General features: G+C 46.6%; 1 protein-coding gene across 2 annotated transcripts in view; it reads left to right on the forward strand.

The window, feature by feature from the left end:
* Positions 1-14196, forward strand: part of EHBP1 (EH domain binding protein 1) — a 333194-nt gene that overhangs the window by 145308 nt on the left and 173690 nt on the right. For both annotated transcript variants that reach the window (XM_024199807.1, XM_024199808.1), the window contains exon 6: positions 4746-4885. In XM_024199807.1, the coding sequence (XP_024055575.1) occupies positions 4746-4885 (140 nt within the window). The remainder of the gene's footprint in view (positions 1-4745; positions 4886-14196) is intronic.

The raw sequence follows: 14196 nt of genomic DNA on the forward strand, positions 1-14196 counted from the left end.
CCCCTTGCTTACCTCAGCAGCTTTCAGAGAAGAGGAAGACAGTAATGGTGTTTCCAGATCATCTTACCCCCCTCAATTTATTTGTAGGGTTCAAGGCACTGCATCCCTTGCTTTCAGATGGGTTGGGGTCGAGTGGTTGCCAAGTGTTACAATTTAGTCAAATGCCCGTACTTGGGCATTCACCAGACTGCTGTGAGGGATCAAGCCATGGAATTATAGGTGTTCTTAGCTTGCTGGGGGCTTGGGCAGAGTCTTGGCACTGTCCTTGGTTTTGCATCTTTAGCATTCACTCCAGGAGCAGACTTCTTATCTGATACCCCTCTTGGCAGTTGGAACCCCCCTTATACAACTGTCTAGACCAGGGGTGGCCAAACCGCGGCTCACGAGCTGCATGCAGCTCTTTTACAGTTAAAGTGCAGCTCACAGCGCTGCCCACGCTCCCCCATTCTCCACCTGCTAGACTGGAGTGGAGCTCGGGACTTCAGCCCCATGGGGCACCCCTGCCGGGGCATGGCTCGCAAACTTGTGAAGATTATCGTATGCAGCTTGGAGGGTCAGTAAGTTTGATCATCCCTGGTCTAGACCCTGAAACTAGGTTCTGCCAACCTTCCCCTGCAGCTCTTGCACATTCTCCAGAATCCTACTGAAGATGTGAGCCGTCTGGTTTACAGTTTCTTTTCTGGGGCATGTGATAATTGTAGCACCTCACACATGCAGATACACTTCGCAGAGGATTCTAACATACCATTTTTCATTACTTAACAGAGAGAAAGCACCAGAGAGTACAGCTCATTTAGAAAATAACAAACATGCTGAACAGAGTGCCCCCTCACTCTAGCTCTCCCTTCACTTGGAGTCCTTGGGGGACTGTCTATAGCAGGGGTCGGCAACGTTTGGCACGCGGCTCGCCAGGGTAAGCACCCTAGTGGGCTGGACCAGTTTATTTACCTGCTGACGCGGCAGGTTCGGCCGATCGCGGCCCCCAGTGGCCGCGGTTCGCCGTCCTGGGCCAATGGGGGCGGCGGGAAGCCGCGGCCAGCACATCCCTCGCCCGCGCCGCTTCCCGCTGCCCCCATTGGCCCAGGACGGCGAACCGCGGCGAGTGGGGGCCACGATTGGCCGAACCTGCCACGTCAGCAGGTAAATAAACTGGCCCGGCCCGCTAGGGTGCTTACCCTGGCGAGCCGCGTGCCAAACGTTGCCGACCCCTGGTCTATAGGTCAGGTAGGCAGGATTCTCCCTGCCTCATCAGGATTCTGCAGCAGCTTCTCTCTGCTTGATTGGTGAAAATGGCTGAAGACCCCAAATAGACAAGCTCCTGACCTTTTATTAACCTCTCAGTCCCTCTGTCATTTGATGCCTGGATCAGCCTCCTCAGGTGATCACAGACCCCCTACTTTGTTGCCAGGCAGCCTCTCCCCAGACAAACCAATTCTTCTGGGTGGGAGGCCAGCTGTTGTCTAGGATGTTAGTATTTGAACAGAGGACCAACCAGATTAATGACCCTCTGTTGTCAGCTTTATATCAGTACCCTTTGGAATTTCAGTCCAACATGGAGGTAAAAGGACAACAGAGAAGACACAGAGCTGCACATTCAAAATGGCATTTTCACCTTGGTAAAGATACATCTAGAGAGTTCATAATCTCACACAGAATCCATAAATTGTACAGACAAATTCCCCAAATCATCACAGCAAACTAGCCCCTTTTTTCTCTTTCTTCCTCATGGCAGACTATAGGGCTGGCAGGATAGAGAGGCAATAGGACAGGGAGACCATTGCTAAGGTAGTCTATTTCACATGCTAACTTTTTTCAGGAATGTTAACAGCCTGTGGCTGTCTTTGGCTGTCTTGATGGTATCTGTGGATCCTTTCCACTCTCATATATGACACTTTTCTACACCAGAACTGTTTTTGGTACAGGGATTTCCAAACTCTTTCATCATGTGGGACAGATTTTGGCAGTGATTGTCTTATGGACCACCTATCCTGCCATTCACAATTACACAGACAATTTTCTCCTCCATTTGCCATCTCATAACATCCCCTTGGAAACTACTGAATGTACTGACATCTAAAAATATTAGAAAGGTATTGTATTTATAGCTGTTGTTTAATGCAATTTAGCAGCTGGAAATGAGGGAAAGGAGCCATCAGCTGGTTACCAGCCTCCTCTTGGACTATCAACAGGGAACCTCTGTTTTAGGCTGCTGGATACCGGTGTTTGGGGCCCTGATTCATGAAAGCAAATCTTTTCAGGACTGCACTTAAGCATGTGCTTAAGTTGCATTGAAATTGATGGGACTCAAGAATATGCTTAAAGTTAAGCCTGGGGTGAGCTTAAGACAGGGTTTCTCACAACAAATTTTTTGGTGGCCTCAGAGTGTGGCCACCAACTCTTGCTGACAATTTTTCCTAAAATACTTAATTAACTTTTGGAAAAACAAACAAATATGCACATATACATGTCCAAATCATTACAATTTATTTATGTATGGGTTTTTTTCAGACTCGGTAATAAAAATAATTTACAGTTGTCTCTATTCTTTACTGGACCTAAACAGAATAGAAACACACATAAGGCACTTGGCATGTTCTTGTCTTTTTGTTGTTGTTTCTTTTGCTTCTTTGGTTGTGCTTTTTTTTTCTTCTTCTAAGACTTGCTAGCTGGTAAGACTTCTGCTGTAAAAAGTGATATTTGTATGTTTGTTAATATCGCTTTTCACAGCAGGCTGACTCAGCTACGGCAAGCCTGGGACAAATTAAGCCCTGAATGGAGAGGCTGGCAGCAGGGCCGGCTCCAGCTTTTTTGCCGCCCCAAGCGGCAAAGGGGGGGGGGGGGAGATAAAGCCGCGATTGGCGGCACTTCGGCAGCAGCTCTACCACGCCGCTTCATTCTTCGGCGGCAATTTGGCGGCCGGTCCTTCCCTCCGCCGAATTGCCGCCGAAGACCCGGATGTGCCGCCCCTTTCCATTGGCCGCCCCAAGCACCTGCTTCCTGCGCTGGTGCCTGGAGCCGGCCCTGGCGGGCAGGGAGGCAGCAGGGCCCAGGGACAATGGCGGGGGTGGTGAGCCTGGGGCCGGCGCCTGGAACCAGAGCCTGCCACCATGTGGATGGAGCCTGAAGCCCTGTGTCTGACGCCTGCCTCTCCTACCCCTGGGAAAGTGGGGAATTCACCAGCTGCCTGCACCTCCAGAGCTTGTCTCTGGAGGGAGGCAGGGCCCAACTGCTGCTGATTAGTTAATAGGTTCTTATCTTGAAACTTCCCCCCCTCACCTGAGGGGGGGGCGGGATAGCTCAGTGGTTTGAGCATTGGCCTGCTAAACCCAGGGTTGTGAGTTTAATCCTGGAGGGGGCCATTTAGGGATCTGGGGCAAAAATCTGTCTGGGGATTGGTCCTGGTTTGAGCAGGGGGTTGGACTAGATGTCCTCCTGAGGTCCCTTCCAACCCTGATATTCTGTGATTCTACTAGAAGATTCTCTAGTTATCAGTTGCCAGTGTATGTACTTTACTGTGCAGACCATTTGAAACCAGTAAGAGAAGGACCTTTGTGATTTCTTGGATATTAGTTTTAATAATTATTATTATTTATCTTACAGTGGCACTTAGAGGCATCAACTAAGATCAGGGTCCCATTGTGCTATGTGCTTTTCAGATGTGTAGGAAGAGACTATCCCTGCTCGAAAGAGCTCACAATTTAATTAGTATACTGAACTCATCAAGACTATGCAGATGTATAAGTTACTCATGTGTAGTTTTTGTGCAGGATTGGGGCCTGGTTTGTACTTGATCTTTAGTTTACTACCATATAGGATGGCTTTTAAAGTAACTTTGTATCAATGTCATGAAAATGTATCAGCCTAGGCACAAAATCTTTTACCCCGGTTAACGTATAACATGGAGAGAGGGAAATTAATGATATTTTTTCCTTGGCTATTTTAAAAAAAAATTGCTTTGGGTAAGTAAGTGAATAGACTACTGCAAAGCTGCTATAAAATATCTTGATTAAACAATAGAAAGGTATTAAAATAGTTTTAAAAAATTGAATCCAACCATGTTTCGAGAATGACGCTGTGAACTTGAAGACATATTGGTTGCTATGGAAATAGCACTTTAGAACATTCATTGGTTTAAATCTTGTGTCTGCAGCCATGTTTTCAATAAGATTCGGTTGTAATCCACACTCCAGTGGTGCATACATGCAAGGGACAGAAATTGGCCCATAAAATATAAACCATTTTTCTTGTTTATGTACTAGTGAATTTAGGAGAGAAACTGTAGTATTGTGAGTCTCAGGAGAAGGTGGCGGTTCATAGGCACTAGGTCTGACCAAGCACCCTCAGCTTATATTGAACGACCCCCGAAAGGAATAAATTATTGTTCCGTATAACTTCAGAACTGATTTAAAAAATTGTAAGAGGAGAGGATTAAATTGACCCTTAATGAAAGCATTTTTTGCTTTTAAGTTTTTGGCAATGGGAAACTTGTAATCTAGCAATTAACACTATGAACATATACATTCATATCTTGTTCTTATAAGGATTCTTAAGACTACTTCCAAAGCCCATCAAAGTCAACTGAAGGCTATCCCTTGACTTCAAAAGGTTTTAGAGCAGGCCCTTAGTAAAGAAAAGGAAACTTCTTTTTGAAAAAATAGTATTTTAATAGTAAAATACTATCAAATATGACTTGAACAGTATTGCCTTTTAATGATTTGTTTGATGTATTGGAATTTGTGGTATAGAGATGAAGACATGCAAAGCCTGGCTAGTTTGATGAGTATGAAGCAAGCCGACATTGGAAATTTAGATGATTTTGAGGAAGACAATGAAGAAGATGAAGAGAACAGAGTGAATCAGGAGGAAAAGGCTGCAAAAATTACAGGTTGGTCTGGTCACAAAGGGACATCAATAAGATATTGTTTTTTCCCTATAATCAGGAAAGTTCCATGGATTTTATTCTTCTATTATGTCAATATGCTTTCTTATAAAAGAGCAATTTAGGATAAACCAATTGCATATGTCCTGATAATACAGCTACACATGAGGCTAATTTTTGTGAACTTCAGAGACTTGCTTTCTTTGTATCGCATTTTCAGAAGGGGAAGCCAAGGAGAGGTGTAAACAGAGCAGTAGAAGGACAGGAAAAGAGATGGGAACAATCAGGAGGGGAGAAAACAAGAGAGAAAGGGCAGAAATGGAAGAGGAAAAGAAATATTGGGAGACTGAATAAAAGTGGTCCTGTGAATGGATAGAGAGGCCCAACTTGGTCATCAGCAAGCAGGGGACCACTCCGAGGCAGGACCCAATCAGGTTCCCCATAGTGAAAACAGTCTAAAGCAGGGGTCCCCAACGCGGTGCCAGCGGGCGCCATGGCATCTAAGTGCGCCCGCATACTGACCGGCAGACGAGCATCCGCCAAAATGCCGCTGACAAGCAATGTCATCCAGAGGCATTGCCGCCGAAATGCTGCCAATTTTCAGCGGCATTTCGGCGGCGACGCCTCTGGATGACGCTGCTTGTCAGCGGCATTTTGGCGGCGACGCCTATTGACGTTGACGCTTGTCGGCGGCATTTCGGCGGATGCTCGTCCACCGCCACAGTCCAAAAAGGTTGGGGACCACTGGTCTAAAGAATGATCTGCATTAGATAACTGAGCTATTTCAAGTTACATATTATAGCTAAATGGTTATTGAACTTCTTGATCTCAAAAGGGTTTAGTGTGCCCAGGGTGGCTACTGTGGTGAGTGCAAATCAGATCAGCATGTCCAAACACAAAGCTTTCTCCTACAATTGTTATGCCTGTATATTGTGGCACCTGTCCCACAATTTCAGGCACAGCTCTCTCCTTTCTGAATTATGTGTTTCAAGAGTTGAATGTATACTGATTAAAGATGACCTGCAAAGGATTAAAATAGATTGGGTTGTATAAAGATGACCTTAAACATTTTTTTTTTTATTAGTGTGTGTAAGTCATGCTTGTTTTTTCCCTAAGAAATATCAGGAAAGTCAGAACAGGTCTTCCCTGATGTACTTGTTGGGGGTCTGAAATGAAAGCTGTCTCTTCTCAGCTCTTACCTGAACAATGAAGATGATGAATTGTTAAGAGTTCTTCTCCTTGCTATTCAGGCATTTGAGTTAAATAACAATTTCTAATGTAAGAAAAGAGTCTAGAGGAGGAAAGATGCCTTTCAAGTGCCCTCAGTCATAAAGAAGCAAAAAAAAAGGCACAAACACATCCCCTAGTGCAGTGTTTTTCAAAGTTAGGGCTGCAACCCAGTATTGGATCATGACCCAAAAGGCACTGGGTCGCCTTGCTCAGTGACCCAGCAGCTCCGGTCAGCAATGCTGACCAGGATGTTAAAAGTCCCATCGGCGGTGCTGCCCAGCTAAGGCAGCTGATAGTGCCTACCTGCTCTGACACTGCGCTGCGCCCTGGAAGCAGCCAGCAGTAGGTCTGGCTTCTAGGCAGGGTGGCCACGGGGCTCCGCGTGCTGCCCCTCCCTGAGCACCGGCTCCTCACTCGGAGCTGGGGGCGTGGGGCGGTGCCTGTGTGGGTGAGAGCCGCGCAGAGCCGCTTGTGCTCCGCCGCCTAGGAGCCAGACCTGCTTCTGGCCACTTCTGGGGTGCAGCGCAGTTCATGGTCCCAGGACAGGCGGGAAGGCTGCCTCTGCACATTGGCTGTGCCGCTGACCAGGAGCCGCCGGATGTAAGTCGTGCCCCAATCTCCTGCCCCAGCCCTGAGACCCCCCCCCAAACGTGGAACCTGTTCCTGCACCCCAAACCCCTCATCCCCAGCCCCACCCCAGAGCCTGCACTCCCAGCCCAGAGCCCTGACCCCCTCCTGCACGCCAAACCCTGCACCCCAAGCCCAGAGCCCTGACCTCCTCCCGCACTCCAACCCCCTGCCCCAGCCCAGAGCCCCCTCCCACACCCTGAACCCCTCATTCCCAGCCCCACCCTTAAGCCCTGACCCCCACACCCCAATCCTCTGCCCCAATCTTGAGCCCCTCCCAAACCCCTCATCCCCAGCTCCGTTCGGTCGCGGGCATTAACAGTTTTCTTCAACTGGGTCCCCAGAAAAAAAGTTTGAAAACCACTACCCTACTTGGTGTTCACACCTCAACTGCTAGCAGAGCACCTCACCCTCCCTGATTGAACTAACCTCGTTATCTCCACACTGATTTATACCTGCCTCTAGAGATTTCCATTACTTGCATCTGAAGAAGTGAGGTTCTTACCCACGAAAGCTTATGCTCCCAATACTTCTGTTAGTCTCAAAGGTGCCACAGGACCCTCTGTTGCTCACTACCCTACTGTATCAGGTTAAAAAAAAAAAAAAAAAGTTAATCTAAATAATAGTGTGCTCTGTGGTTTTAATATGATGGGTGAGAGGATGCCAAGTGGAGCCAAGACCAGCCATGTAATGACTCAGCTGTATGGAATGGGAGGGCATCTGGGGTAGACTATGACAGGTTGCAGAAATGGTTCTCTTGAGTTGTCGAGGGCTATTCCTGAGTGTCACAAGGTGCATTGTGGGATTGCATTGGGAAGACTAATTGAATCATTGGAGTTGCATCATTGTTATTCTAGTCCTCATTAGCACTGAAATGGGTCAGGCAAAAACAGCTATGACTTCTTGGACCTGTAGTGGTACTTAGAACAGCCGTGAAACATTACAATCACTTTTGTTTAGCTTCTAGACTACTTCAGTTTCTGGTTTAAGGCTTTGATCCTATTCTTTAGAGCCCCAACCAGGTCAGGACCCAGCTATGTCAGTGACCCGATCTCCATCCGTGCTGTACTTTTCTGGGACAGTGCAATTCACAAAGCCCAGGATGAAATGTGTGAGAGACTGAGATAAAGCATTCTTGGTCAAGAGGTGGAATAAGACCAGGCTGATCACCTTTAGGATAATGCTGCAAGACCCACCTCTCAGAGGAAGCTTTTCCACCATATCCAGAAGGATGTAGGTACACATACAAAACAGATAAACTATAATCAAGAATAAAAACTAAAAAACCCCACAAACCTGAAGCAAGGCCTCCTATAATTAGGGGGAAGAGAGGAGCGGAAAGCTCCATAAAGCCCACTAAAGACCCTGTGGGAAGACCTACTTTACCTACGAAATACCAAGATATTACTGTGATGGTGCAACAGAAAACCCATATGTAAAGAGGCTGACAGATGTAGAGTGCCAGCTCCTGGCTCCCATTTCTATCCCTTTTGCATTGTACCACTCAAGGGGGACGGAGCGCTTCTCTAACAGCTTCGCTAACGGGGATTCCTGTGATGTTGGGGGAGTCCCCAGCTGGTCTAAAGCCAGCATAGTTAAGTCTATGCCATCCACTTTACTTTGCCAAGTGTAAGGACGTTCCTGGGAGGGCCTAGTGTAGCTTACAGCTGCTTAAAGCTGCTTTTTCCCTCCTCCACACACTTACCCTGAATCCTGCACCAGTCACAGGTTGGACCCACGGTTCTGGCCCAGAGAGCATCCCGCTCTCTGAACTGGGGATACAGTAGATAAGTTTGGTATTTATAACAGACCTTCTGAATGGCTACTTGGAAGGCGGAATGATGAATACCTTTGAGCAAAGAGTATTCCATATCCAATCAGTACTCAGATTGAGATTTTTTCAGGTTTCGTTTTCTTACCATGCAAAACCAGTTTGTTTTTTGTTGTTGTAAATGTTGCACTCTAGGGCTATGTCTACACTACAACTTATGCTGGCATAAGCGCTAATGTGCACAGTGAGCTTCTCCCACTGACACAGCTTCTGCCGCTCAGGGGGGTGGGTTTTTTATGCCAAGAGGAGAGCTCTCTCCCATCGGTGGAGAGTGTCTTCCCCACACACGCTGCACCGCTGCAGCGCTGTAAGGGTAGGCATGTCCTAAGACCCACAGATAAAAAGCCTGAAAGGAAAAGGTCAGCCTCAGAGACAGTTTTGTTCTGTTTGCTGCAACTGCTGAACTATGCCATTAGCTGAACATCTCCTGTTTGAGAGAGGTGAGAAAGGGAATTGGGCAGTGGGAGGGAGGGTGGAGGAGAATGAGTGCATGTAGTTTTCCAGAGTAGATGAAATAGCACAAAGAAAGGACAATAAGTAATCAGGAAAAAGTAAATATTAAGGTCCTGTTCCAATATCCATTGAAATCAATGTAAAGACTCCCATTGACTTTGATGGAAGTTGGATTGGGTCCTAAAAGAGCTACAGTAAATGTACTGAAAGGGGAAAGAAATGAAATTCCAAGGAAAACTAAGAACCAAAGGGGGAAAATATCTACAGTAGAAAAAGAGATGGGAAACATGGAGTTAGACCAAAAGACCCAGCTATTTTGAAAAGGTGAAGGAATATATAAAGAGGAAACAGAAAGAGGTAGTAGGGCACTATAAAAATCAGTCTTTTGAAAATAATTACATTTACAGAACCATTTAAAGCTAATTGAGAATAAGTGCTGTCAGCCACTTTGAACACTTGTTTTCTGCCTACATTTTCTCACACATTGTCTGGTTAGGATATTGCAAGACAAGGACTCTGTGCAGTTCTCACAGACTCAGAGTGGCCTTAGGCCACTTAACCTCTCTCTCTGTTTTCCCAACTGTAAAATGGGGATAACAACACTTAACTACTTTACAGGGTGTTTTGTAGATTAATTGGTTAATGTTTGTAAGAGCTTTGAAGATGTAGCATACTGTACAAATAGTGGAATTAAGTGTTATCTTACTTTTGACTCCAGGTCTAATAACTCAGCTGTCTCTTTCATTGTCTGGAGATTGAAAGATGGCTGTACTGAAGGATGTATATGTAAAATGAATTCTGAGGATTTTATTGCAAACTCTGTTCCTTTTGCAGTATACTATGAACATTGGATTTGGGTCAACATGTGACTGTAATATAAATAAATAATTGTAATTTCATTTCTCATGGCAGCTAGAGTGACCCACTCAATAAATGATAGATGAGGGGAGTAGAGAGATTGATCTCGGTTCTACTCCTAGCTTTGCCCTGATTTGGTGTGTGACTTTGGCTATGTCACTGAACTTGTGTGTGCTTCAGTTTCTTCATCTATAGAATGAGGAAAGCACCTCTCGAAAGCAGTTTGGGGTCTGTGGGTTGAAAGCACAATATGAGAGCTGAATGTAATAAAAATAGTTGTTGTCACTGAATTGACCCTAAAGTGGAGGTTGCAACAGGCTTTCCATTCTTAGCCCTGTGGGGGGCTTTGTGGGGATTAGAACCCAGATCTGTGGGACAGCTGACACCTCCATGCCACAGCCCAGCAGCTGCAGTAGGGCTGTTTTGTATTATTAGATGTAAATCCTCTTGGGACAAACCCCACAGGAAGTACCATCTCAGAAGAGCAGACTGACAGCTTCCCTCATGGCCCCTGATTGGCCCAGGCACCCTATTTAAGCCCGAGAGTAGTTCCAGGAAGTGTCTGTACAACAAGATGGTCTCCCCTGCCAGTTGTAGTGGCAGACCTGCCTCTCGGCTCCCTCTTGGACTCCTGACCCTAGGTTCCTGACTCTCTTTGACTCCTAGTTCCTGACACCATTCCTGGCCTCTGACCGCCACTGCTCAAACCACTAGACCTGTCCACCACTGCTCTGACCATAAGACCTGACCGCCCAAGCTGCAATTGTGACACCCTATTGTCATTACGTAGTCACTTTAAAAAAATCCATTAGCCTGAAAGTCTCTCATGCTTAGTCACAGCCTGGCTTTTTAATTTTGTTTTGTTTTGTTTTTTTACATTTAAAAAGAAAGTCCACTTAACCACTCTGTGTTAAGTGAACTTGAAAATAACATACATGTTCCTGTTTTTAATGTAAAGTTACAAACATTTTAGCTACAGTGTAATTTAAAGAGAGAGATTTTAAAATGGAGGGGAGGAATAGCTCAGTGGCCTGCTAAACCCAGGGTTGTGAGTTCAATTCTTTGAGGGGGCCATTTAGGGAACGGGGGTCAAAATCTGTCTGGGGATTAGTCCTGCTTTGAGCAGGGGGTTGGACTAGATGACCTCCTGAGGTCCCTTCCAACCCTGACATTCTATGATTCTATGAAAATTGCAGAATTGTCATACTTAGGCCTCCATGATCACAAGTTCCTTTGACATGCTTAAAACATTTGATTAATAATTAAGAAAATTAGTATAGCTATGCATGCTTTATTTGTTCACTTAATGTTTTTGAATAGGCACCCAGGCCCTGATGCAGCAGTTGATAGTATGCTGACTACTGCACCTGTGCAGAGACCTATTGACTTCACTGGGGTTCCATATGGACTCAACATCTGGGCAGATGTTATCAGTTGTGGAGTCTTGAGCCCAAGTGTACTTCAAGCACAGATCTCTGAAGAATCACACGTAATACTGATCATCCCAACCTTCTGCCGGATGCCAAATTCTCCCTTAGGACCAGATTCTGACACCTTTACTACTCTTTGGTAGCACCTAACCACACAAAAAGTCCCATTTACTTTGGTGGGTTACTTGTAGACCAAGATAATGTGAATAAGTAGATAATAAGATGTACAAAAGAGGATATAGGCCATAGATTCCTATGCTTCCCATTTCAACCCTCCAAATATAATATAGACCATTTTATCCTGTAATTAGAGACAATGAAATGCATATACGTGTTTAGGGCGGCAGATGGGACCACATGATTCAAACAACATCAAAGAATTCAATGTTGGCACATTGTTTTAACTAGTTATTTGTTCATAGTTATGCTTTATAAGCTTATATTCAGCTTTTCATTTGAGTAAAGAAATACATCTGTCAGTCTATGTTTTGAGTCCAAAAGAAATCTCAAAATGTAGCTACTACATTGTTCAGATTTCCAGCAAGTCTTTGTATGTTGAAGCTGAACAAGAAGGAGCTTAAGACTCCTAAGCTGACTGATTTTCAAATTGACTACGTTTAAGTCCTGTAAAACCAAGGCTGTTTAGGAAGCTAATGTGGTTGAGATGTGTTCCGGGATGGCTGCACCATCTTAAGAATAGACTGTACTGCATCTTCCTACTTGGAAATCAGTTACGTATTTATGTGGCAGAGTTAGTACGTCTTTGCAAAACATTCAAATCTAAGATTTTTATTAAAGCAACTTTTGGCTCCATGTCTTAAATACTTAGAGATTCTGTGTCAGATCCTTGCCCTACTTTTGGTTTCTTTGCATCAAAGGATAGTGTGTGGTTTATGTCCAGTGGAAAGGGGTGACCAAGGAATCTCTGCATCCCACCAGCGGCCAGTTGTAAGAACGTCCCTTGATGAGTAATACTGTTTTAGTCATGGGTATTTTTAGTAAAAGTCATTTACAGGTCTCTGCAGTAAACAAAAGTTCACAGCCTGTGATCTATCCATGACTTGTACTATATAGGCCTGACTAAATCTTGGGGGGTGGGGCGGCCCGCGAGTGCTGGGGATGGTGACTCAGGACCCCCAGGGATGCTGGGGAGGGACGGGGGTTGACAGGGCTGGCAGGCTCCCTACCCGGCTCTGTGCCTCCTGTAAGTGGTGACATCCCCCTCCTTCAGCCCCTAGGGAGGGCGTGGCCAGGCAGCTCTGCGCACTGCCTACGTCCCGAGTGCTGACTCTGCAGCTGAACTGTGGCCAATGGGCGCTGTGGGGGTGGTGCCTGCAGGAGGAGGCAGTGCACAGAGCTCCCTGGCTCCGCTAGGAGCCGAGGGATATCACTGTTTCTGGGGAGCCTCCTTGAGGTAAGCACCGCCCAGAGCCCTCGCCCCCTCCTGCGCCCCAGCCAAGCCCCCCACCCAAACTCCTGCTGCTGCTGTGGGAGGTGGATGACTGCTCCAGCAGTGGCTGGTGCGGCTGGCCCAGGGGCTGCCTGAACTGCTCAGGTGGCCCATGTGCCAGCCAGGGCCGGTGCTAGCATTAAGGCGAACTAGGCGGTTGCCTAGGGCGCCAAGCTTTGAGGGCGCCAAAAAGCGGTGCCCACAATTTTTTTTTTTTTTTTTTTAACGGCGTTCCTCCCCGAGCGCGCAGTTGCCGCTCCACTTCTCCCGCCTCCCAGGCTTGCGGCGCCAATCAGCTGTTTGGCGCCGCAAGCCTGGGAGGAGAATTAGCGCACAGGCGGCATGCTCGGAGAGGAGGCAGAGCAGAGGTGAACTGGGGTGGGGAGGTGCCGCACGGCTCCCCGGGCCGGGGGGGGTGGGGAGCTGCCGCGGGGGTGCCTCAGGGTGTGTGTGGGGGGAGCTGCCGCAGGGCTGGGGGGGGCGCAAGGTGCAAGTTTTGCCTAGGGCGCGAAACTTCCTTGCACTGGCCCTGGTGCCAGCCACACTGGCCACTGCAGAAGCCCCGTGACACACTCCCAGCCTTACTGATGAGCTATGGGCAGCCAGCATCAGTTAGAGCAATTGTAACCATGCCTCATTGGGTCACAACTGAGGATGCCAAATTCAGGATGAACTGCTGAGAAATAGGGCGAACACAACCCATATCTTTCATAAAATATATCAGACCAGCCACAAAAATAAACTCCTGTTTCACCACAATGGCTAACAAAAAGTCATAAAAGCAGTTTCCTTGGGCATTCCAGTTCTTATGTCATCACCAAAAACCCTGGATTTAGAGATGAGTGGTTCTGTACAACCAGTCTCATTAAGTGAAAGGTTCTTCTGATCCCAAAGGACCAGCCACACACCCAGGTCAATATATAACTTGGATCTTACCCAAAAATCACGCTGATGCCAATACTTCAGTATCTAAAAAGAAAGAAAGGTGAGAGTTGAAGTTGGTTAAAGGAATCAAGTACATACAGTAAGGGCAAAGTTCTTGGTTCAGGCTTGTAGCAGTGATGGAATAAACTGCTGGCTTAGTAAGTCTCTTGTTGCTTCCAAATCATTGGAAGGACCTCAGTCCCTTGGTTAGAATGCTCCCACTAGTGCAAGTGCGCAGTCCAGAGATTTAGGCAGGACAGGGGTAAAATGGAGGTGTTTCCAGGGCCATTTATATCCTCTGCCATGTGGGCGGAAGCCCATTGTTTCAAACAAAAACCTCAGCAGAGGTAGTGGAGAATCACAGGTGACCAGATCACATGAGCAAGTCAGATGTTTATGCCCCATATCGCTCAGTCACTGCAGGAAGCCATTACCTATATTCCAGACAGCACGTTTATAGGACAGTTCAGTCGGTGGAGATGGGCATCTCCCATGGTCCATTGTGAGTTAAGAG

This window comes from Terrapene carolina, unplaced genomic scaffold (genome assembly GCF_002925995.2).
Source record: "Terrapene carolina triunguis isolate 2854851 unplaced genomic scaffold, T_m_triunguis-2.0 Scaffold132, whole genome shotgun sequence".
Classification (NCBI taxonomy): domain Eukaryota; kingdom Metazoa; phylum Chordata; order Testudines; family Emydidae; genus Terrapene; species Terrapene triunguis.